This window comes from Pelmatolapia mariae, linkage group LG4 (genome assembly GCF_036321145.2).
Source record: "Pelmatolapia mariae isolate MD_Pm_ZW linkage group LG4, Pm_UMD_F_2, whole genome shotgun sequence".
Taxonomy (NCBI): domain Eukaryota; kingdom Metazoa; phylum Chordata; class Actinopteri; order Cichliformes; family Cichlidae; genus Pelmatolapia; species Pelmatolapia mariae.
The window spans coordinates 23,116,993-23,143,951 of NC_086230.1; the positions used below are offsets into that span (position 1 = coordinate 23,116,993).

Here is a 26,959-nt window from a genome sequence, read left to right on the forward strand (position 1 = left end):
CAATCAAGCCATTTCAAAGCAGGCAAGCTGATGGAAAGAGAACAGCTTTCAAAAGTCTATGGTGCATTCCCTATCTCCCAGACCGAAGGAAGTACTTATTTAGTTGGGGTGCTTTATGAGAGTGCATTATCGTCGCAATTCGTCTGATGGTGAACTACAGTAACCTGCCAAGTGACTGCCAGAGACCGCAAAAAAACCATCTGCTACCGTGAATATGTTTGAGCATCCAAATATCCTGATGTTAAAGGATAAAAGGTTTTCTACAAGTATTCTATCACTGCAATTTTAGTGAATTCTACACAGCAAAGAGCAAGTGGCTTAATTCAAGCTCTGCTTTCAGGACTAGTGAGGAAATTACACTTGATTATAGAAAATTCTTGGAACAAGCTGACATCATTTATTCTGGCTATAATAAATTAACATGGAGTAACTTGTTAAGAGAAATACTTTTGCAGTCTAAACACTCGTCCAAGGTTGTCCAAGCTTTCAACTGTGGAGATTTTTAAAAAAAATATGTACAGGTTGTTCACTTTTTTTAAATTGTGACAGTCAAGGGCAAGGGAATCATTTTTTTTAAAGTTTTAATAATAATTTCCAAAGTAGTTCTCAAAGTGTTGTCTGGAGGACCCCAGGAGTCTGTGGCCCATAAAGCGATCTGTGCAGAATTTGCTTGAAATCACAGAACTGGGCTGTACCACTAAGAACTGTGCATAGGCGCACTGAACAAATAAGCACCGTGTGCCCACAGCAGAAACTCTTCTTTTGTGATTGTGACACATCACTTCATTCTGTCATAAAATAACTTGTCTTTTATGGTAAAACACATGTTGTTGTTGCTTGTATCTTGGCTTATTGCTAGGAATGTCAGTCAGCCCACATCATCAATGAGGTTAAATCAAAACCATTAAAATCATTGTTATGTTTGTAGCAGTGGTCCATTGAAAGATTTCTCCCTTGTGATTGGTGCCTGGTGTACACTTGGATGAAGAAAAAATATGATACCTGTTTTAAATATACACTCACTGGCCACTTTCTTAGGTATACCTCTCCAACTCCATTTGTTAAAACAAATATTTAATCAGCCAGTCACGTGGCAGCAGCTCAATGCATTTAGGTAGACATGAACAAAAGAACTTGCTGAAGTTAAAATCAAGCATCAGAATGGGAAACAATGGTGATTTAAGTGATTTTGAATCTGTCATTGTTGTTGTTGGTGCCAAATGTACCTGTCTGTGTATTTCAGAAACTGCCGATCTTCTGGGATTTTGCCTCATGACCATCTCCACAGTTTAAAGAGTGTTCAGAAAAAGAGAAAATATCCATTGAGTGGCAGTTTTCTGAGTGAAAATATCCTGTTGATGCCAGAAGTCAGATTATAATAGCCTGACTGCTTCCAACTGATAGGAGGGCAGCAATAAGTCCAAAAAAAACCCCCAAAACAAAACACTTGTTACAACTCATCTTTAAGCAGATGGCTACAGCAGCAGAAGACCACACTAAGTGCCACTCATTTCAGCTAAGAACAGGAAGCTGAGGCTACAATTTGCTCTGACTCACCAGAATTGGACAATGGAAGATGAAAGGAAAGAAGTTGCAGAGTCTGATGAGTCTTTTTGCTTTGACATCTGGATAGAAGGATTGGAATTTGATGTAAATACCACCCTGCCTTGTATCAGTGGTTCAGGCTAATGTGGTGGATATTTTCTTGGCACACTCTGTGCCCCACAGTACAAGATGAGCATCACCAAACAACACCATAGCCTACCTGAGCATTGTCGCTGACCATGTCCACAGTGTACCCATTTTCTGATGGCTGCTTCCAGCAGTATAACAAACCGGTTTCTTGGACATGACAATGTCACTGTACTCAAATGGCCTCCACAGCCACCAGATCTCAGTCCAAAAGAGCTCCTTTGGGATGTGGTGGAAGACTAGTATCATAGATGTGGAGCCAACAAATTTGCAGCGATTGTGTGAGGCGATCATGTTGCTATGGTCCAAAATTTCAGAAATGTTTCCAGTACCTTGTCGAAGCTAAAGGGGACAAAAGGGGGTCGCCCTGGAATTAGGAAGGTGTATCTAAAGAAGTGCAGGTGAGTATAAATATACATATACACACACACACACATATATATATATATTCAGGTTGACATTAATTTTACTTGTCCTAACAGAATTACTTTGATTTAACAGATTAACACATTTTCTTTTAATATTAAAGAGTTAAATGCAGTTTTGAGATGTTTGTTTTCTATGTTTTGTGAAATACTATTATACACCACGTGTCACTTGGCAAGCAAAAGTAGCTATTCTCAGGATGTGTTATGTATAAATGTCAACTACACAATACCTTATTGTTTGACACCCGCCTGTGGTGGCCCCCCCAGCGTGGCTTGTAGCATCAGGCAGTCTCTGTTTCGTCTGCTGCAGAACAGTTATATAGATGGAGATAGAGCACCTGCCCTCGTGCCTGAGCACTGTTCCCAGCAGCTTGCTAATGTCAACCTGCCTGATACGCACAGCAGGGTGGGGGCTCCAAGACAGCAGCAATTTTCCACTGTATGCGAATGAGACTGGAGAGCAATCTGCTGGTCTAAGAGCCTCATAATCAGCACATCATTATCAGGAGGGGGTTGGTGCATGGGGTGGCAGCGGAGGAGAGAGGAAATAAAGGGAGGGAGCAATGGATGACACGAAATGAGCCTGTGGTAGCAATGAGACATTGTATTACATACGGGGAAAAAAATAGAGAATTTTAGAAGCATTAGAATAAAGGACAGGGAAGCAGATTCACAGCAAGACTATACAAAGCAGAGAGTACCACCTCTGTTTACACTTCAGCTGGGCTCTTTGAAAAGCAGCAGCGGGCTTTACTTAGCTCACCATAGCTGGAATTTTCAGTTAGTGAGTATTAGTGCTGGTCTTCAAAACTCACAAAATCTAATGGGACACATACAGATATATTGTGACAGCTCTTTGAAGCTTACCTTGACCTGCATGCATTTTTCAGTGAGTTCAAAAGGAGCAAGGACAACAAAAGCTGATATCACAGCCCATATGTACTCTTCTCTGTTTCCAGAAGTGCCCACCATTTCTGTGTACTCAAACTTGCCTTTAATCCTTTGTCTGGTGATGGAGGAAGCATTCTGGTGGGCTGAGTATTCACAGACAGCAACAGCCTGCCATTCTTTTTGATCTCAGACTAATTCCTGAATCACATTTAATTGCTCAGGTGTTTGTTAGCTGTTTCTTGTGCTATTCTTTAACGCCTTGGCTGCTTTTAACCTCACCATCAAGCCAGATTTAACTGGGACCAATGCAAAGTAAAGAGATTTACTGAGCGGCACCCATACCACTTTTAGACTGTGACCCAGTTTATTCTTCCTGCTTGGCAGTAAAAAAGAAAACATCCAAACAGAGCTATTTGGAAAAAGCTTTAGTTGCCATCAGGTAGTTTTGTAATCCGTGCTTTAGGTTTTAATGTGTCAACAATCAATCATAGCTGTCCAAATAGAAATCCCCTACCGCTTTTTGCCGCAAGGTGGCAATAGCGCACAGAGCACTTGGCCTGGCAATACTTGGCTCGGGTTGGGCGCACTGCTATAGTCTATGTGATGGGCAATTCATTTAAAAAATGACTGTCCTGTCAGAGGCCATCCTTAATGGCAAACTCTGAGCAGCATATGGGTCTTTTTATCTTTTCAGTGTTTTAAGATGTAAGGAAATCTTGTTAACCTCTGTATTAAGGTAGATTTAGTCTATTCCCACTGTCAACAGCTCATACACACGAGCACACGTACAAGCGAGTTAGTGTGAAACCTTACTGCCTGCCACCGGTCGCTAAAGTGCCTTGCTCAAGGACAGCTGTAGTGCGAATTGAGGTTGTTTAGAAAACAAACAAACAAATACCTGTTTTATTTATTTATTTATTTATTTTTTAGTTAGGAGGGGCTAAAAACTGTCAATTGTATCACAAGAACTTGGGAGGCTGTGTGCAGTTTCGTCAGTCCCGTCATTCCCTGTTATTTATTTCACTGCTCTCTGTGATATATTCAGACGCTATTCGGAGCAGTAAGAAGATGATGTCAATACTCTGTCTCGCACACTTGACAGCCGAGCAAATTCAATTGGACTGACTCCGCCTTGCTCATGCGGGACTTGTCCACAGGCTTTTCATACTACCGCGTGCCTATCTGATGCACGCCTGGTGCTCTCTGACGAAGTCTCTCCGTTCTCCTCCAGTCACTCAACCTCATCACCAGTGAGGAGCAGTCTGACGCACAGGACCAACGGCAAACAGGACTCTTCCCGGGAGTGTGTGCCCACGGAGCAACATGTTCCCAGCGTGGAGACGGGGAAACCGCACCGGGAGCTCGACGGTACCACTGCGGACCATGACTAGAGCTGGACGGACTGAACAGGTCGGACAGGTGTGGGTGTCCTGCTGCGTTCTGCTGCTGACGACTTGTGTCCTCGGCGCCAAGGCGCAAGGTAAGACGCGCAACTCAGTGGTTTTTATTCACACCGGACTGCTGCTGTTAATAAAAGCAAAGAAGCGCGCAGGAAAGTCTGTGGGAGATGTAGGTATGTGACCAATGTCAGTCAAACAAAAACTGTGCCAAAACTGTGTGCGTTTTCAGTTGAAAAAGTCACATCTGTTACAGGACAACCACACTTCAATTCGTCACTCGTTAAATTAATTGCTTCAGACAACGCGTAAACTGTCGGGGTTTCTTCTCCACAACGTACCCCCACTGTGACCACGGGGCCACTCGACTGCTCCAAACGCTCAAGGAGAACCGCCTGCCTTCTCAAAAAGAAAAAGAAAGAAAAAAAGCCGCTAATATTTAGAGTGTAATGTAGATATGTTTTGTCTTTGTGTCATAATAGCTGAAAAACACCCGGTCTGTGACTTAATATTCATGTCATAACGTGTTGTATTCCATGCTATAACTGCTTTACAGTGTATTATTTATAAGATTAAGCCTTATAAAATCAGTCGGTCTTGAAAACCTCAGAACATTTCACCGTTGCTGAAGTTTGATCTTCCCCATCCGCCTATAGGTAGTTCAGCAGATGCTGTTATTAACATGCATGAATATGGCTATGGGACAGTAATGCAAGGCCTTTGTTTGAAGGCTGTGCTGCTGTGCTGTGCCTCTTTTGGTCCTTTGTAGTCTCCCACTTAGAGAGTGTGTGAAAGTAGCGGGCTTGACACAAAATGAATCCATCACAAAATATGTGGTGTTCATTTCTTCCTTGCACAGTTGAAGATGTAAGGAGGCAGGGAGACTATATCTGCACTAATTAAACAATTACTGTGAACTGTTATGATTTCTCACTTTACATCTGTTAGTGGATGTCCTCTTGGCCAGTGAGAAGATAATGAGATCTATAGTAAAAGCTAAATAAAGACAGAAAACCAGAGAGAGCATTTCCACCTTGCTTTCTAATTTCACAAATGGAAAAGCCAGTTATCACAAGAACGGAAGATACGTTTCTAAATGATAAAATGTACTTTGTGGGCTCACTTGACTTTGAATTTCATTAGCAATCTGAGTATATTTGTATTGAATAGTGTTTAACCTTACTGTGTTGGAATTCAAACACAGGATCTTTTTTTGGACAGCAGGTCTCGCAGAAAGATTCATGTTTGACATACAGAGCCGTGAAGCATTTACTCTATAGATCCCAAAGGATGAAGAAAGTCTTGTTTTGGAAGTTAGTTCACATGAGAAGTGGCTCTCCTATGCGCGCTCCATCTTATAATCACAATGCTCAGTGAATCAAAGTGCTAAAAGCAGCATAATCCCTTTGCTTGTTTGTCTTTGAACAGGTCGCATTGCTCTAAAGTGCTCCCAACCTTATCTGAAAAGAGTCTCAGGCGTCTCTTATTATGCAGAGCACAGTTCCTCTAGCAGTTATTAGCATCCTTTTCTCAAACTAACATGCCTGGAGTCTGTGAGGATCTGTTGAGCGCTTCTAGGCTACTTGACAGGGCCATACCTTTTCTCCCCAAATGGACCTTTTTCTCATCTTTGCTGTTGGTATTCTGGCCCCTTGAATGTTCCCGGGTGTGCATTAGCATTGGTGAGAGATTCACTCTTCAGTCTGCCCGCTCTTTCAATTGAGAAGGGCCTCCTCTATGGCACACAATTGCTGCTTTTGGTTCTTTAGTGAAGATGCAGTCGCAGTCTTTGCAGGGGGTCATCTTAGCATCCAGAGAGGTCTTGTTTTTCTGAAGCTGGAAGCAGATCTCCTCCTCATGGGGAATCCTTGTTTGCAAATGAGTGGCAGTGCAACAGTGCCTCTGGATAAAGTTAGACATGCTGTAGTCATTCCCTGAGAGGGGAGAACCTCTGAGGATGTCATAAATTAGGTGACATAGATGCACGTGCTTTTCCCCAGGGAGCCATAGGTGGTGTGAACTTGTTTTTCAGCAAGTTCCTAGCAAGGCTCCAGCTGTGTTAAAAAAGCTGGTTGCTTCAGTGCACAAGAGGATACATGATAGATCCACGGGGGAACCTTTCTACAGGCTGCTCTCAGCAAGCCATTTTAAGACTCATTTAGAACCCCTCATCGAAATACCAAGTAAATTGATGTGAGTTTTTGTCTTCCCCTCTGTATCTCCTCATTCCTCCTCAAAGCCCCTGCTGCTGAAATCTGTCTTGCAAGTGATTGTGTTTTTTATGTGCATCTTGTCGTGCATTTGTAAAAGTGTGTGTGTGCGTGTGTTTGTGTGTGTGTGTATGCTTAGTGGTGCTCATGTTCCTGTCTATTGAGCTTTAATCTAGATAGCAGCATTGACATTCTGCCAACCGGCAGCTGCTATAATTTTCTGGACGTACGTTATTATGCAGCTTGACAGCTGTCAGCCATTTCCAAATCTTTAAATCTTATGATAATCCACCATGCTTACAAAAAAAGCGTTTGTTTAAAACACTCTGAATCCTTGTGTGATTAAAACTCCCTGCTCTAATGCGGGCACCAGATCATAATTCATCTACATCAGTGACACACAACTACGCATGCATGCATGCAAAGCGCATCCACAGAAAGATACAAAAATCAATATGTACAAGATTACACAACTCCATCAAGAGAAATATAATACAGTTTTAATGGAATCAAAGTCATCTTCCTACAAAGACGGATGACAGACCTGTTCGTCTGCACCCACACATACAACCCTCTATCACAAATAATAGAAAGCTCAATCTGTTTCGCATGTAGCTCCATAACAGTAGACCTGCATAGTCCCATTGTTTCGACATTGGCCTCTGGCATCTGATTTTGTGATGTGACAATAGATCATGAGATCTATCGGTGACAAAATCACAGCATATTCCAAAACCTGAAGCTCTTTGGATTGTGTTGGAAGTCCTATATGTGGCTTGGTGATTTGGGAGTGCTGTAACTTCTCAGCTGCCATGGCATAATTACACGGTGTACATATTTATGACATATGTATCTCCCTGTTTGGTGAAATGCAGTTAATTAAACATGTTGACTGCTCCTGAGAGCTAACAGCTGCTGAAATTTGGACTAAATGCTTGTTTACTTCTCAATTTGGCTCATGCCAGGAGAGACCTGCTAGTGGCTTGCACAGCCTCAGGTGAAATGTGGTGGCAGCCTTACGACTTCCAAATCAAACAGCTTGCCTTTTTTTCTTACCTTCATGTCTGTTTTTTTTTTTGGGGGGGTTTTTTTGGGTGGGGGTGGGGAGGTGGGGGTGCTTTTTGTTTCTGTTGCCACAGGAGGCTTTATCCTTCAAGATAGAACATATCACAGATTAACTGGGGAAAAAAAAATAAATGGTGCTTTCGAATGAATGAATGAAAAAGACAGACTTTTTTCCTTCTAAATTAAGGGTAATATTTTCCCCAAAAAAAGAAAAAAAGGAAATACAAATGCCTCAAATGGGTTTAAGTGTGACAAATGATTACAATCAAGTTTATTGTTGAAGAACAATAGGGCTGTTGTGCTGTCAACGCTTTTTAGCTTCAGGAAGCCTTTAATTGGCTCAGTCGAGCAGCAAAACTGTGTTTATAGTTCATAAAGGAAATGTAATCAAATTAACTTGTACTGCAGGGTTTTGGCATTCGCCCCTTGCCCAGTAATTGCCATTTGCCCAAAGGGCTATGGTAATGGCTATTTGCATGCGGGAAATAGTCCTATCTCCTTCCATATGTATGCTATGCTGATGTCTGCCTATCAGCATAGCAGAAATTAATACTTTCTATGAAGAATGAAGTTTTTTTTTTTTTTGCTTTTTTTTGCTTTGTGAGTGTTCGGGACTTAGTGTGAGCCTGAGAATACAAGATGTGGAAGAACCTGTGGGATCTTCACTCAACAAAATTGTATTATCCAGATTGATTCGTTACCCACAGAGAGTCCTTCTTGTCTTACTGAGTCAAAAATACAGTTTGGGCAAGGTATAGGGTACTCAAATTAAATTTTTCAATAATAACGGCATTGATCAGGAGGCAAGATCTTCTTTTGGGGCCTATTTTAATCACATAGCTGAGAGTAGTTTCACTTCCATGTCTCCTTGTTTACAAATGAGACTTGGGGGGTGGAGTGCTGCAGGGGGAAACAGGCAAATTCTTCACATATTAATTCTCCTGGCTAAATGTCTAATCAATTTGACACAAGGCTGGAAGGCACCTCAACTATCAACAACAACAACAAAAAATGTCTCAAAAAAGGCCCTGAGCTGGGACGTAAGCTCAAAGAGGATGTGACCTTGAATGCTAAAGGGAGGGGAATGTGAAGGGGCACTTTTTGGTTAATTTGTGTAATATCATTTTGAAAAGGCAGCAGGATGTTGTGCATGCGTCTTCTTCAAAGTATTATTGTAAGGAGCCATATGAAAGCCTTTAAAATTGTGTCAATACTTTTGTCCAGGGAAAAGAGAGATTGTACTTACCGAGTATTCTTGGACCATACATCTGCCTTCAAGCCCCCAAGCTGTTCCATGTAAACATTTAAACAACACAAAGGCAACTCAAGGAAAACCATGGTGAGAAACAATGCTTTTTACAGCATAATGTGCTCACTGAATCTCTGCTCTCATCCAGCGTGCCCCTCCTGGGGACTGGTGAGTGTATTCTTGTGTTGTGAATAAAATGGCAAAAGAGACAAAGACGTAGAGAAATGGAGGAAAAAACTGTGGCGAGGCGGGGGTGGCGGGTACATTTTTTTTTCCTCCTGTCCTAGTAAAAACAACTGGCGGTACAAGTATCTATTTTCTGTGTCCATTCACATGAACGACTTCACATCTTGACATTCTGCTCCATTCTTGTCCTGACTTCAAACCAAGCCAATAACGGCGCTACTACCAGCTGTGACTCCCTGCAGTAAGTGATGACATGAATAGGCACGCCGATATTGCTGTTAAACTTGGTACAGACACCCAGAGTCTGCTGAACAACAAGCTCCTCAACATATGAAGCTAAAGAGGTCCGAAAGAGTATGTATATTCCTGTTTTTGCTTCCAGTACATTTTTTTTGTTTCCAATGAAAGCTGTGTTTTTCAGGTGATATAGGCACCTTTCCTTTTCTTCTTCTTGCTTCGACTATGTATGAATGCAGGGTCAGTTGGTAGCTTTTAAGATTAGGCTTAAAACTTTTTTGTTTTTGATAAAGCGTATCCTCCCTAAGTTACACTACAGTAGGTCTAGAGTATTGGGGGATTCCCATGATGCATTGAGTGTTTCTTTTTCACTCACCTTTTTTCACTCTCTGTGTTTATACACCACTTTGCATTTAATCATTAGTTATTATTAATCTCTGGCTCTTTTCCAGAGTGGCAAATGGCTTCCCCTCCCTGAGTCTGACTCTGCTGGAGGTTTTTCCTGTTAAAAGGGAGTTTTTCTTTCCCACTGTCGACAAGGAGTTGGGGGGTGTCATTTGATTGTTGGGATTTTCTTTGTATTATTGTAGGGTCTTTACTTTGCAATATGAAGTGCTTTGAGGCAGCTGCTTTTGTGACTTGTGACTATATAAATAAAAGTGAATTGAACTGGTTGGGCAGACTAGTCCAATCCGAGGCATATTTTCGATCAAGGCAAGGTTTTGTCTGTAAAGAAGGAGTCTCAGTGTTCCCCAATCGCAGGGCTGAGTTTGCTGCTCTGCTTCGCAGCAGTCTTACCAGACCCACTGGGGGGCTGAGAAAATGCATCTTCATGCCTTGTGCTCATTATTGATTAGGGCCAGAGCTGCTCCTCATTCGCCATTGTCCTGTTCTTGGACACATGGGATTTCACTTTGTGGCTGATTTTTCTTTTTTCTTACACCTGCCATTTTGCACTTCTCCAAGATAGTAGGGAGCTCAACATCAGGTCCTCCCCTCCCCTCTCATGTCATGGCTTGACAGTACTCCACCTTCACTAAAAAACAAATGGTGTGCTAGAGAGTATCTCTCTTGCATCAGGGGTATCATTGCGGATGTTAAAGCATGGAACAGCCAAAGGCATCAACTGAGATAAATCTACAGAAACTCATACCTACCATCACATCCAGCAGAGCTTTTGTGTTTGTTGATAAGGAATTCTGAGCTGGTAGGCATGGCAGAGTGGAGCAGGTTGTCATTGTAGCATGACGGCACTTTAATGTACATATATCTTTGATCGGCGTCCTTGCCTGTGACATCAGCAGAGTGTCTCATAAGAAGTGTGATGGTGACAGGCACTGACAGTGGTACCGCTGGCTTCTTCTCTATGGCTTGTGTCACATCTGGATTCTCTTTTCTTGGCCCCTCAGTACAAGCCACAAAAGCGCTTCAGGTGCAAGACTAAAAGCATAAGAAGAGGTTCAACTTCAGATGAAAGCTGAGACAAATGCTGTTTACTCCTTCTAAGGAAGGTTGCGTGTAGGTAGATATAGTCACACCTAAAATACAAACTTCAACGTGATCAAGTCCTGGATAAATATGTTTTTTCTGCCATTTTTCCTGAATATATTAAGTGATATTGTGTTTGACCATGTCCTTGATCATTGCTTTTTCATTTATCTGCCAAGGCAAGCAATGACTGGTAAAACCTTACAGTACTTAATCAAAATACACACAATGAACAAAGCCTCCGGAAAAAAAGGTGGCCTGAGAGTTTGACTGTGTGAATGATACAAATTATGCAAGTGTACCGTACATACAAAATCAATACAGCCTGGCAGCTCCTATTGAAATTGGCAAATTGAGAAACTTGTGGTATTCATTCTTTTACATGCTTACAGGATTAATGGGCGCAGAGCCATGGAGAGCTAGTGTTTGACAATGAAGCATGAATCTGCCAATACGCAAATCGAGTTGGCCTTGTGTTTCTGCCTGGAATGATTTAGGATCAGTTTGGGAGAGCTCCTCAGAGGTTAAGTGGGAAGTCTGTGGTGCACTGCACCTCTAAAAGCAACCAATACTGACAAGGATGAAAGAGATCCTGCGCAGATACATTTGCCTATTTATTTTAATTTCAAAGGCAGCTTGAAAGAGGAATCCAATAAAGTGTCTTTATTGCTTTAATGCATGTTAGCAGATGCACAAGCATGCACATGGCAAAAGTGTGCAAATATGCTAATAACCAAACACATTTCCTTATTCAAACACATGCATTGACACAAATACATGTAGATTGTTTCATTATCGCTAAATAGAGCTTTCTCAAAAGACCAGTATTTGAATGCTACTTTCGGCACAACTAATGAAAGTGGGGCACAGCCATGGTGTCTCGTGTGAATAGACAAAATCAGAATCAGCTTTTTCAGTGTGAAGCGTCATGTTCTGATGGTCCTCTGTGCAAAATACTTTCCAATTTAACCTGTCTCATTGCCATGTCGCAGTCACTGCCAACTGCAGTGAGGTGGAGGAGAAAGAGGAACAGAGAGAGAGATGAATATTACTACGGATGTTGATGCTGGGTGGGGTATTGATGGAGGAAAGAAAGGAGAGCGCTGCATCAGTGGGGTAGAGATTGCTGTGGTGTACAGTAGCACAAATCCTAAATTCTGTGCAGATCCGACGGTAGCTAGGAAACAGCTGACAGTAAAATGGGGGGATCAAAGGGATTAGTGTGCCCAGTTTGAGCCCAAACAGTAACCCTTCCACTTCTCCTACTGCCAGCCTTTTTATACATTTACCGTTGTATTTCAGCGCTTTACTCGGCTGATTAGACACAACCAATTTCTGGTTATCCCCCATGAGTCTAATTTTTTAATTTGGAATCACCCTTTTACACACTCTTTAGGTTTTGCGTACTCTCACAGACAGCTAATATTTATAAAAAGGTCACGGTTTCAATTTTAGATGAGGAGCAGGCTGAATGGACTCTTGCACACGCATACACACGCACATCCGTAGACATAAACACACAAACAGAAAGAGGCTACACTAAAATACAAATGCCTACACGCAAGTAATCCAGACAAAACAAAGGCATTGCATCTGAAGGAAAAGGATGCACATGTCAGACGCAATCAGTGCTGCCTTTTGTGATCTGAGTGAGATTTCCTGTCACTGGGGCTTGAGACGCAGCCTGTTTAATTCTGCAGGGGACTACCATATCCCAGATGCCTCGGTCACTGTCTCCTCTTGTCTCAAAGCCAGAGTGAAGTAGCTAAACAAACGGGCCCCTGTGTGCCCTATTGGGGACATGCACTGTACTGCACCAGCAGGTCTTCTGACAAAATTGGACGTCTGTCTCCACACTGGAGACTCTGCAACCTATTGTATGCACTATGGGCTGAGATAGAGCTTCACTCAAGAGAGTAAAGCCAAATCAGATTTGCATCACATACGACGCATATGATAGCTCAAAACTGATTTGTGATGCCCGAATTAACCGAAAGCATTACCGCAGCAACAAAAGAAGGGCTGGCTATTGTTGTCCCTCTTAGTGAGCAGATTGTGCACGTAGAGGCCTCGGGCTATATTTCCACATCACTGTCCCCAAATCTTTTGTCAAACTGCTGGTCAAGCTGTTTGAATTTGTAAGTGGTGGTGGGGTGGGTGTGCTTTCAAAGAATAATTTCCTCATTCGGTGAAAAAAATGTTTGAGCACATATTTTATTTTAACAATACTGGACATGCTCCTTGCCTGTGGCGCCTACAAAAATGGGAGTCAGCTGGACTGTATCAGTTAAACGAAGTTGCTCTGGCCAACATGGAATTCAATAAGTAGTCTTGATTTCCATTTCTGTGATCACTCAAGGGGTTGTCATCATTAGATTACAGTGAGCGAATTGTGAGAAGAAATGACCAGTCAAAAATGTGCTCTTTTAGTCCTTGTTACACCGATCTCCTAGTGTCCAGATGCTTCAGAATGAATATGCTTGCTCTGTTAGGGGAGGAAAGCTGCAACTTAATTGTCAAGCAAAGAAACAGAAAGGAACAAAGATAGTGTAACAATAGGTTTGCATGATACATGAGTACAGGATGTAGAGCTGCTAGAACCGTATCCATCACTATTGCACAGCAAGTACCTTTCTGCTTTTATGTTCCTTTCTGGGCTTTGCTCTTGATGTTCCAATTTTATTACTGAATGTTGCTTTATTACTGTGTATGTTAAAGTGGACCTAGTCTTGGCCTTACTGCATTAGTGAGAAATAGGGAAAAAGGAAAAAAAAGACATGATAAGGGAAACTACAGAGGGAACATTTACCCTACCAGCCTTCTTGCAAACAGACTGCAGAGCTGACATATGCAAACTCAAAGGGTGGCGGTGTTTAAAAGCTTTAATCACACCACTGCTCAGAGCCCAATGTGGCGTTCCTCGCTGCATCATTGAAAGCCTGTTTTATTAATGTTGTCCAGAGTGAAGTACAGTGGAGTAATGGGGGGTGTGGGGGAATGGGGGGTGTGGGGGGTGCATTGTGCTGTTGATTTAAAGCAAGGTGGAGCAGAAACAATGGCCATGAAAAAAACATGGCAAGGCTGTGAGAAGCAGCCCACTTCCATCACTTAGGAATGCACAGTGCCCAAAATGGTGCAAGAAGAAAATGCATGGGCGGCATACAGAAGAGCATCCGCAAATGACGAGTCTTCATGTAAACTTTATTTTATTTCAAAAAGTACAGTCGTGTCGGTCTTACCGGGAGAGCCGATTTTCCCAGCTAGTGCAGCGAAGGATCATGCGCTCATCATGTGCCCTATGTGGCGCATACAAGCCAATCAAGCCAAAGTGTGGAGTCTTTGAGCAAGTGTTTGAAGTTTTGTGCGAGCCTAATGCCTAATTGCTCTCATTAGCAGCCAGCGTTCACACAGTTATTCTGCACAATTAACCGGCTGCCACAAAGATGTCATGACGCAGAATATTGCGGTGGGTCAAGGGAAAAAAAAAGGCTGTAATTAATTCTCACTTAAATTAATGATTTCATATTTCAAAGGCTGTTACAATAGCATTTTTTGGTGTGATTCCCTGAGGGAAAACCGCTGAGTGTTTTTTTGTGTGTCATCTGGAAGTGAGGAAGTGTGCATAGGTGATGGAAATCAGGAGCCATTGTTGTTTGACAGTAGGCACCTTTGCAGTGATTGCCTGTGTTATTAATTTGTGCGATGAGAGGAGGCAGGCTCCTCCAGCCTCTGATGGTTACGCACCGCATTAAAGAACTGCTGCTATGAATGACACTCAGGACTAATGAATATGAATACATTTATAAAAATAGGCACAGGCTCCCCTCTCATTGCAGATTGGGAGTGACAGTCACATTGGCTGGGCATGGTTGATGAGAGAGGGAACCGCTGCCCCTGGAGATGGAAGATGTTGCAGGGATCAGACAAACAGCCAGACACACACACACACACACACACACACACACACACACACACACACACACACACAGGTGAATGCCCCGGCATGATCATGCTTAAAAAGGCTCCAACATTTAAGAAAGACACGCTTGTCATTTCATTGTTATTTCATGATAGTGTTTACTCACTGGATGCAAACAAACCCATGTATCAAGCATCTCTCTACCTCGCTGTTATATCACTGAAATTATAATTATCACAGCATCCATCATAGCTTATGCCTCCATTTGTGCACGATGTCACTGCACAAAAGATCGGTTAATATTATGTGTGAAATATTGAGCAGTTGGGAGGCTTGAAAGAGGATTTCTTTTACTTTTGAAAATCCACAGGTGTTGCATTGTTAGCTTGTGATTTATGCTGCACAAACAACACATTTACATTGCCTGTCAACCAACTTATAGATTATATCCTGTGGAAACAAAGTGCAGCAATTTATTGTCATTACCGCACGATTCATTTCTTTCAGATTGACTTTGGGGACATGAAGATATGTTAATTTATCTCTCTGTGGTTTGGCATTTAAGCACAGTCATTACCGTACATGCCCATTAATAATGAACCACTGTTAACTCAACATGAGCGTTCATATTGCATCCAGTATATAAAGCAAGGAGAAAGGCTTTCAGTTCTGTACTTGGCTTTTTTGCTGCAGCTGCTTGAAGCAGATTTTTTTTTTAATGTTCAGTATGAAATGTATTTTATTTTTCTTTTCATCACTATCAAAAGCTCTGTCTGTCAGTCTTCCCATCCTAAACACATAAGAGAAACTGGATAGTGTGTGCTTCCCCTTACACAGATGAGAGGTATGACAAACAAGGATATGCAAATGCTTTCATCTGTTTCACTTGGTTGGCAACTATTTTAATTGATTAATTGAAGATGTTTATTTGATTGGTTGCGGCTTAATAATTCAAGATGTTATCTGTCAAGCTGTTCAATTTAGATGCAACAGCGTGACTGTTTCCCCCTCATCAATAAGAGTTAATGTCCTTATTTTTTTCCATTTTTGAAGCACAGGCAGAACCAATTCCTCAAAGATTTGTGAAGGACTTTGATTGAGATAAGTAGGATATTCATTGCCATTGACAGACATAACCTTGGTGAGTGTTCTTTGGCAAGCACTTGAGGAGCATGGCAGGCTTTCAGTGTCGGACACTGGGCATGACTGACACCATGGTGCTAACCTTGGGCCAGGTTCCTGTAGAGAAGTGGTTCAGTATTTAAGGCCCAGAAAAAACTCATTGAGCAACTGACTTAACTGGGTTAGACTGCACCAATGGATGCAAGCCATCAAGTTGAACTAATTAACAGCCGAAACAACCTTGGGAGCTGCAAACAACAGTGTAATTGCAGCATTTGCTCACCCTTCTACATTCATTCCCCAAATATTTTCTGCTGTATGTTTTAGGTGTCGTGCTACTCAATTCATTCCTTTTTGCTCTTGAGCAACAGTTACTTCTTTTTGTTTCTCTCTCATCAGCTGAAATAAGGTTAGAAGTTCCTTTTCATCACATTCTTTCTGCTGAAAATTGGAGGGTCATAACAGAAAGAAAAAAAAAACAATATCTGTTGTCCCTGAAAAAAAACACACACATTGGTTTGCAGGGTTGTAAAGAGAGCGAAGAAAAGAGCAGATGCAAAAGCAATCTTAGAGAAATGCTCATCACTTAGGATGCCTACAACGACTCTGCTTATTGGGGCGACTCACTTATTTACTTGTTATTTCTATGTCGGCGTGTCTGTGTTGATGGTACTGCCCTAGAAAGTGAATGTTTGTGCTTCTGAAACATGTTCACATAAATCAAAAACAGCAAAAAAGGAATTACTCAAAAAGGAGACTCATCAAATTCTGTCAGATTTGAACTCTCATACCACTGAGCCCCAGGGATTCTGTTTGATTTCCTCTCGATTCAGCAATACTGCGATTTTCTTCTGAGGGTAGTTTGGCGTGAGCTGCTACTGGGGGTCAGGGGCCAATTCAGCCTTATTGAATAATAAATAAATAGAAATGTGTTCCGGTCGTAGCTGATCCCTGTTGTTTCTTCTCCTCTCACTTCCCTGGGCGGACAGACAGCAGCTGGAGCCTTGTATTCTCTGTAATGGCCTGTATATATGCAGGGTTTCATATTTCAATCACCGGCACGGCAGTAGAAATTGGTGCTTTAGGATGAAGTTGAAATTGGAAAGTGGCTATCGTGTCTGCATGAGGAAACACATTTGAATCCCAGTGGAGAAGGTGCTTGGCAGCTGCATCTGGAACACAAGCGGACAAGTTCTTAGCAGGGGGAGTTTAAGGTGGAGCCACAAGTGCTTCGGTTCCTCGCAAGCCATGGAAAAATCATTTTTCAGTGGAGATTGCTTCAGGGACACGTGATTTGAGGAAGTCTTTCATAATAGCACCATAATCAGTGATTCATCATTCAAAATGTTATTAAGCCATAAGTGATGTATTAGATTCTGATGATGTAGATGTACAATCACACCGTTAAATGCCACAGAGCTGTCTGTTCATGGCAATAAGATATGTGTATTAATTTGTGCTTTAAATTTATTGGCTATAAAGTCATGTATGGAATGCTATGTGCATTCAAGAGATTTTAGTAGTTGTGCTGTGGCACCATCTGAAGAGATTTACCTTTTGCTGTCACTTATTTCTGTTACTCACACACTCTCCTCTCTGCTACATTAACTGAATATTCATTATGTGGCTAATAGTGGAGCCTTTGAAGAGGAATGATCATATTTAATTTTCTCGCCTGAGAAGGAACAAGTCAGTGAGGAGAGAGCGTAGGAGAAGAGTGTATGGGAAAGATAAAGGCGAGGGAGAAGGAGAATTAGATCAAGCGATGAATGGAGCAGCACTGGGGCATTGAGTTTGGGACATATGGAGGGAGGTGAGCTGAGTCTACAGATTACAATATGATTATGTCACTCTACCTGCCTGCATTAAATTGACCTACACCTGCATCTCATAACTTTCCTAACTCTTAATGCAAGTAGAGTGTATCAGGGTGCATTATTCTCTCACCTACAAGAGTCCTCTTGGAAGAAGGGAATCTTATGCTATAAGGGAATCTACCTTTACTTTTTTCTTTTACTCTTTGCAAGAGACGGATCAGATTATGAGAGGGGGAAAAAAAACCTCAACCAGTGGCCGCAGTGGTATTTCTTCGCTCCAGCAGCTTCAATCCCCGGCTGTGTTTATCGCTTTATCGATTACCATCACAAGGCAGTAATTTGCCAGGACTTGCAGGGACATGATTAAAGATCCGCTAGCGATGCATGGTGGCTCAAGTTGGTGCCAGGGTGTCATGTTGATGAACACATGCTGACATACATACACAAGTACACACACACACTATTACATTGGTAAGCAGAGAGTACTTGAAGGAGGAGGTGTAGGGTGCATTGCTGTCATAGACATCAATGGCTTTAAATCTCCTGAGCTAACCTTTTAATGCTCTCAGATCCTTATGGCTGGCTGGATAATTGATTGTGTTTGGTCTAATGGGATTAAGAGGCAGTAGTGGCCTTGGGCTGGACACAGTGGCAGTGATGGCAGCGTTGGTAGTGGATTGGAAGATCGTAGATAGGGGCATATAAAGTGAATGAAGTGTGGATGGAATTGAGCGAGCGATATCCTTCGAAGAGTGAGAATGTGAGGAAGAGAGGGAGACAGAAAGAGAGTGAGACAAAGAGGGGCAGGACGGAGACAGAAAAGCATCACATTTGAAAAGGATTGAGAGAATAGAGAATAAAAAAACAGGGTGTATAGATAGCTGCAGGTTTGCTTCTCAGTCCATCCCTAATTAGCTGTACGAGAAAACCAGGGAGCTGATGGTATCCCCAAGTGAAAAGCTTGTTAGCGTAAGAGATGCTATCTGCTGGCTATTGGTTTTGGCTGTGTTTTGCTCACTGGGTGACTCACTGGGTCTACGCTGTTCAGCAAGATGAAAGCAATGGGAAAATAAGAGCCAAGGTGGTGAGACCCATCCCCCTCTTATCACCTGGGACAAAGCCTGTCCCATCCTAACATATCAACAGCACTGTGCTTTCGCTTCATCCTTTACACCAGAGCTTGTTGGAATGTGTCAGTTTGCTAGCCCCCTCTTTCTACTCTGAATTATTTTTAACTTTCCTTCACACTTGGGATGAGATAAAAGCACAAGTTTGTGTGGGAGAGTAGTCAGGGATGAGGCTGCAGTTAGTAAATTTTTGCTGGAGTTCTCCCTGACTTGTCGCCCAGTATATTGCAGCTGTTGTACTGTGTGTGGCCATATCATGAGCGCACATTAAGCAGCACGAAGCTGTCATCAGCGGGTTCATTTTTTCTTAAATACCTACCCTGTCTCTAGTACAAAACACGTGCGTCACCTCTTTCAAACTATGGCACATATACGTCCAGGCAGAACCTCACAGTAAAAAGGTTAACGGGGTCTGCCATTGCTGGATTGTTGGTTCTATTCATAAGTCCAGCCAGCCAGATCATGCAACAGATCCAGGTTTTGTCTCCAGTGAATAGAGAGGCCGCTGCAGCCCACCGGCCCTTTATAGTGGGCCAGATTTCCACTTGGGCTCGGAATATGCCAGGTCAGGATAAATGTTGCCATTTTTACCAGCTTCCTCTGGCACGAGTAGTAATGCTGAAATGTGTCATTGTGTGCACGTGTCTATGTGTATGTCGGTGACAGTACAAGTGTTAGTTAATGAGAGGCAAACAGAGAGTGGAGAGCACAGCAGAGAACAAAGGGAGGGTATGAGAAAAGACAGATGATAAATCAGGTGTGCATAGAGTAGGCTGTATGTGTCTGCTCATGTTCTGGTAGGAATAAGAGAGATTATGAGTAACTGCACAGCACATGAAAAATCACCCTGCATGTTTGTGAGTTAGAGAAAATGTGTCACTCTGACCTGGCTCTGTGCTTATTCTTGTCAAGGAGACGACAGGTGATGGGTTGCTATGGTTACCCTGAGTAGGGGTAGGGTTGGAATGAGTGTTTTTTTGTGCGATGCCCTCACAATTTCACGGTAAGAACTTTTTTTACGCCTCACATGTTCTAGTTTTGTTTAGGTGATAAGGTGATATTGTAGCACCATATGGGTGCAGCAGGTGTTACTAGTAGGTGTGTGCCAGTCTGTGCACATAGTGGGTGTTAGAAAGAGCTATCAGTCAGACCCTTTCTCGCTCCATAGAGACTTCCCAGAGAGCTGTGTTGCCCCTACAAGGGCCAGATGCTGCCTTGGTGAGCTCTGCTGCCCTCTTTCCTCTCTTCCCTCATTCCGCAGCCTGTTTCCCCCACAGCTCTAAATCTCTTTAATTCCATCATCTGTTGCCCATTGAGGGCAGCAATTTAGTCTTTACGCAGCATTTTAGTGTGCTATTAAAAAATCTGTGAGGTTGGTGGCCAGGCCCTCCAGCAGAGAGGTGGGCAGTCTCCAATGTGTGTTTCTGCGCTCTAACCTCTGCACTGCTGTCTCCAGGGACACATTTAACCATAAAGATAGTATTGCAACAGCTCAGTCCGGACACATAGAATACATTACATCTCCTGCATCACCACTGCAGCCATGCCATGACTACAGTATGATTGTCTCCACATCATTGATGCATCCTGGTAACCACAGAGGCACGGCAAAAGTAGTTTTCAGGTGTTATTTTTCTTCTCTTTTGCATTTAATTGTCTTACATGTGTGAAAGTTAGTCACTGGACACTATCTATGAGCTCTATTATATGACATCTGACCTTAAACAAAATATGGGCAGGAAGGTTATAAGTATTGCTGCATGGATGCTAGTTTTATGCAATTTCCAACAATTCAGTGATTGGAAACTGTCTGTGCAGAGTTAATGACTTCCCTATCTCCCAGATGGAGTGCAACACCCACACTCAAAACAATGACAGAACAATAACTTGCAAAATAATTGTCTCACAGTATTACCACTATGAATTGTTTACATCATTACAGCAACAGCACTATTGTCTAACCTGAAACTGCCCAAGCTTAATAAGCTGGCAGTATTGAGTCAGGGGTCTCCAGAGGTCAGATTTCACTGGTTTGCTACAACTAATGGGGAGTTGGATGAACTGGTGTTGGCGCTCTGGCAAGCCACTCATCTTCTATGAGGTGAGAGAAAGGCTGTGTCCTTAGCAGACCTGACACTAAGAGTGATTGGCTTGTCTTAATCAGTGGAGTGCCTTGCAGCAGCAGGGAGTCCCTGTCCTTGGCGCACACCTAACCTGCCCCACTGCCCTGCTGCCCAACTCAATTTCTGACTTCCCTTGAGTAAGAGGGTGTTTGCAATTTCTCAGTCAAGTTTAACTACTGGAAGAGACAACTATAATCCAAAATGCTAAAAATAAATATTTTATAGTGTGGTGGTTAACACGTTAACTGGGCAAGGAAAAGATTGCAGGTTTGATTCCAGCTGGAGATAAAAATTTTCTTTGGGATTATGTCAGGAGGGGCTTCCAGTGTAACACTTTACAACCAAGCATGTGAAGCTAAAAGTTGTGGTAAACAGTAGCGTCTTTTTATTCGCTAAGACTTGATGCCATTTCACATTTTGTTCATTCCACAAAAAATCACCATATGGTGTCAGTTTTTTTTTTTACAGCACAATAATGCTGCAATTAAGGATGCTAAAGATTTTTTTTAAGTCACTGCTAACATTTTTTTTAAATCCCTATAAAAATAAATGCTGATGAAAAACAAAATAATAATAATGAAACAGAATAACAGAAATTATTGATGGAAAAGGAGCTGGCTGAATTTTTTATTTATTACACCTCTATTATTTATATTGCATATTCTAAATGGCAATACTTTTAATAACAGATTTAATCAAAACAGAGAACAAAGGAAATGACAAATTAAGAATAAATAAATAAACAAAGGGAAAAAATAATGTTTCATAAACAGTGATAATTATTCTTAAATTTCATATTTGCTTACTCCTGGATATTATTAGATTTTTCCTATCTTAATTCCTTGTCAGAGCCATTCATCATTTTTTTAAAATTTAAGATCTCTTTTTATGATAATAAAATAATAATAATAATGATCTCATTCTATGTAATAGTACAATAGTCTTAGACATTTTTCAATATTTCATTGTTTATTTGAGCTTTCCAACATAATTTATGATCACTTATCCTGCTCAAGATGATCCTTTTTGTTGTACTTTTTATTAACTTGCTTCCTTTTCAGTATTTGTTTTTGCTGTAATTTGTTAATAATTTGGTAAATTTGATCATTTATGAAAGTCAAACCAGTCCCAAACTTTCTGTTTGACTTCCACTTTATTCACAAGCTTTTCCAAGATTTTTCCAGCATCATCAGCAAACAAAGTGAATTTTAACAATTTAAACATGTTATTTCTAAACAATATGCTATAAACAGTTTAGGACCCAGCACTGAAACATGTGGGAATCCACAAGTAGCCCTCAGTATACAATAGTCAAGGTTATTTATTTGTACAAAGTCATATGTATTGTCAGCGTAACTATTTAGCCAAGAAAACGTACATTTATTTACATTTTTACTTACACAAATGTTTTATTAGGATTCGAAAACTGGAAAGATAACGCTCAATGTTCATGTTGTTTGCTGGGAAGCTAATTTCAGTACTAGTGATACCAAGTGAAATTAAATAAATAAATAAAAACATAAATCGTATGAGACAAACTTCCACACACTAAGAAAATAGATTGAAAAATGTTTCATAGAAAACACTTTTTGTTCATACATACATTCATTTGATTATGTTTGTATGTGAAGGAAAAGTGACAAGTTTGTCCAATATTTAACATGAACAATAAGTGGCATGCATTTCTGCCTGGAACAACAAACTATAGATACATTTACATGATATCATCCTCTTAATTTCTCACACAGTTGTGTAGTGTGACACTGATATACTCCTGCAGCTCCACTTACCAAAGCCCCTGCGACCAAATGAAGGATCAGTGTTAAGTGACAAGAGCTAAACAGACCAGGCACTTTTATTGTGCCTCCATTCAGCTTCACTACCATTAAATGTAAAAATGAATCATTATTTTACCATTTAAGGAGCATTTTTTTGTTTTGTTTTGTTTTTTTGTTTCAGGACTCTATGTGTCTGCACTCCGAGGATAGCTGCAGAATATATTATACCATGTCGTATCTCCACAAATCTAACACACAAAAGATGTTTACTCCTCAGAAAAGCTTCATTCATCTGTTTGATGAGATTATTATCAGTAAATATTTCCTGTCTACTTGTTTACTCTGGTACATCATTGGCAGTACATTGCTCCCATTTGGAAATGTTTTCGACCCAGTATTTCACAGACAAACAATGGTGTTGTTTGCTGGTGAGGCAATGTCAGCACGTGTGATGTCATTGATACCCATTGTAACAAAGGAGACCGCAAAAACATCGATACAGGATTAGCTTCCCCACAATCAGGGATAGCCCAAGGACAGCAGAGATACATAGGCCTCCATAGTGTTTTGGGTTTGCTGACAGCTGTCTGTCCAAATGTCAGCAAGAGCAACAAATCTAATCCAAGGCCACATGGCACCTCAAACATACAGCGACAGTGACAGTAAGGGGAGCAACAACATGTCCCCCCTCCCTTTCACTCCTGAAATGCTAGGTCCTGGATTACTCTTGGTGCGGCAGATCCTCTGAAGCCCTCTCACCCACCCAGTCAGCCTCAGAGGTGGATTAGAGGCCTGATAATCTGGCTGTGTGTGGTGACACATGTCAGCCATGGGATGTCTGCTGAGAGCAGTGAGGGTAAGTTAGAAATGGCTGGCTAATCCAGGATATACCGCCCTGGAGTTTTTTTTCTCCTGTATTCCCACACCCTGGATGCGCAAAAACACACACACGTACACACAGGTACGAAGGCATTTGGGCACACATATGCAGAAATTCCTGTGCCGGGCCTGTGGGCTTTCTTGACATTACCACCCTGACATTACCTCCTCAGCACAAATCCAGCCTGGGATTCCTGTCACATCCTTCCTTGGGCAAGACTCACATTTTCATTACGGCAGAGCCAGTGGCGCTGCACAACCTTTTTCTCCTCTCTTCTTCGTCTCTTCATCACCGTGTCAATCATCTCAGCGCTGTCACTCTACATCTGTCTCTGAACTAAGCTGTCTCAGAGTTAAGATCCAGACACACTTGAGAGACTGAGGCAGACGACTCACCCAGATGCGTCTCTCTTGAACTTGTACTAGTACTTCACTGCTTTCTGCCCCTTGACACTTCCCTAAGTTTTTTCTTTACCCATCTTTTTTTTCTTTTTTACTTTTTTTTTTTTACTGATCTAATTTGCAATATTTCCACATATTAGATGAAGCCTGTACATGCGGAACAGAGTACACATGGCCAGGGAATTGAGAAGTGCAAATAATTCCCTCATGTGGAAAGGCTGCAATTAACTGGGGATGTCAGCCTTTGTAAAATATAATTGAGTTCAGGACGAAATGAACGTCTCTAATCCGGCCGACAGAGCTCTGTCAATCAGTGTTCTTCGCATCCCCAAAACCAACTGTCATGCTTGTTTATATCTGTCGCATACTGAGTTTTTGGACACTTACACTCTGGCAGCTGCCTCTCTTTAATGCATGGGTGACTGGGTGACTTTGTGCATGCCCCGTGGGAGCTGGATACTGCACTATAGGGAGACAGTGGACATCTGTTTTCTCTGCTTGGCGAGGAGATAGCATTGTGCACTCAGGCATGGTCTCAAACACCTGAGTGATTGAAGAAACGTTTCCCCCATTATTAAGCATAAATCAACTCTTGTGGCATGCAGATGCTATCATCAGAGGATATATCTATTAGCGTGGCATAGCTTCACATTGGTTCAAACATGCTTGACCATTTTGCTGTCTCTCTAGGCAACAGGCCTTTTTCACTCCTGTAGATACTGCTTGTGAATTGCCTTTCCAATCATCGCAGTCCTCTGTAAGGTATCTTCAAGACACCCTCCTGAAAATGTCAGCCATTTATACTCAAATATTGTCTGTCATGGCGAAAAGACCAGCTGACCTTAAAGTGTCTGGATAAATGAGCCTACTTAAGCCCCTTTCAGTCATGCACTCCTTTTTCTGTTAATCTGATGGCATCTGAATATGTCAGCTTCATGTCTGAATGAGCACCCCGGTAACAGCAATCAAGGTAGTTCAGACCTAGTAATATTAATGTATCACACGAGCGAACCACATGCAGTCACAATAATGGATAGATTCAAGGAACATTGTGACTATTATTCTCTTGTGCCTTTTTTGAGTTTTGTGTGTTCATTGCAAAAAAAAAGGAGAAAAAAGCTTAATTTTGTTTAGTAAGAGATGTGGGATTATAATTAAAGTGTGCTGAATGATGAAAAATGATGTTCAGCATTTGTCCTGCACACAAGTCTTTAAGTGGGTGAAACTGGCACCCACTTTTTGTCCGTTCTCACGCGTTTGGCAATTTTTTCTTGTGTACTATGGCTTTTTCCATCACTGTTATGGGTATTTCTAAATAAAGCCTCGAGGAACATTCACAACACTTTAATGTCACTTTAACACACTAATGAAGCTACCAGTGTAGTTGTTGCATATCTTGCCTCAAAATGGTTCTGACAACAACGCATGCATTTCTTTTTTTTTTTCCCATCTTCTGTAGCACTTTCCCAACTGCCTCTTTTGTAGCAGCAGCTGCTTCAGGCTCTGATCTGTGGTCTTTTTCTAATCAAACCTCTTACTCAGAGTCAAAGGGTTAGGAACACATCAGAGTCCCGTGTCACTCAAAACACGTCTGTATCTCTTTGTCGAGCATGTGTGTGTGTGTGTGTGTCTCAGAGCTGGGTTTTTGTGTGTCTAATAATTGCCTTTCAAGGGCCTCCTTAGTGATCCCCACAGATTCCCAACAGGCTCCCATGGAAATGGATTAATTACAGGGCATCTGACAAATGGCTGCCCACAGTTGTGGTGGCTTTGTAAACACTCTTGACTAATCAGCTGAAGACAGAGCATGGTCACTCTGGACAACCTCATCAATAGCTTGACACTGTAGTTGCTGCTAAAGGGCCCCAGGCAGAGATTAATTGTGCTGAACTCTCATTGCAGTTCTCTAACTGAGACTGTCATCTCAGCATTGTCGGTAAAAGATGGTTCTTCACCCCAGACACCTGTGAACTCTTCGTGATTGTGAAAAATCTATGTGGTCCTCTTCAAACCCTTTTATCTCTGGGGGTTCTAATCTCTAACAGATTTAGGATTGATTGTGTGCACCCGTTGTTTGACACGCCATGAATTTGCTTTGCTTATTATAGTTGCTGTGTTAAGCTTTAATTTTCTGCTTTGGGTTCGTTCACCAGGTGAACGCTCTCGCTCTTTTAGCTTTCTTTGAGTAAAATTTTAGTTGATATTTTTATTCTAGCCCTTTTAAAACTCATGCCAAATGCATAATAATTTTCTTCTCTACGGTACATCCTGCAGTGTGTGTTATTATAAGCAACTGATGCAACATACGCAACATAAATTGCTCTAAAATCTCTAATAACAAGCAGCCTTTGTGTTTGTTCCTGAAAACTATTCTGATTACTTTACAGTCTGTGATTGCACCTGCTCACTTACCATATGCTGGTTTTGAAACTGCTTACTTATCCAGTGCTTCAAAGTTAAGCAGTCAACTCTGAATATTCATTTAATATATTCAATCAGCATTTTTTCTTTTTCTTTTTTTTTTTTGCTCAAATGCAAGAAAATGCCTGCAGCATCTTTTATGAATTTGAAAAAAAAATCATAGACTATAGCAGGAATACAGAGCAGTGCTCTGGTGTACCTGTAAGAACACCTTTGTAAGTGAGAAAATGTGTGACAAATGTGTGTTTGTGGAGGAAAGAGGAAAATGGATGAGACAAGGGTTGGTGGGGTGTGGGCATGCGTGATCCCCTTGACTGGAATCCAGATCCACAGGCAGAGAGCACTGAGCCCTCAGTCAGCACATCACATAAAAGCAGCAGGCTTTGCAGGATTGGAAACTGAGAGTTTATTTTTTTCCTCATTTGTTTTCCTTCCTCTCAGTGAGGACAGGTTTTCTACCATTGTGAGCACACAAAAGAGTCTGCCATTATCACAGCCATAATCGACCATTACGGTTTCTCTCCCGCT

General features: G+C 41.7%; 1 protein-coding gene across 4 annotated transcripts in view; it reads left to right on the forward strand.

Annotated features, from left to right (window-relative positions):
* Positions 1-3,980: 3,980 nt before the first annotated feature.
* The window catches only part of sdk2a (sidekick cell adhesion molecule 2a), an 85,316-nt gene continuing 62,337 nt past the window's right edge, over positions 3,981-26,959 (forward strand). For all 4 annotated transcript variants that reach the window (XM_063471951.1, XM_063471953.1, XM_063471952.1 and 1 more), the window contains exon 1: positions 3,981-4,491. In XM_063471951.1, the coding sequence (XP_063328021.1) occupies positions 4,335-4,491 (157 nt within the window). In that variant the 5' untranslated portion in view covers positions 3,981-4,334. The remainder of the gene's footprint in view (positions 4,492-26,959) is intronic.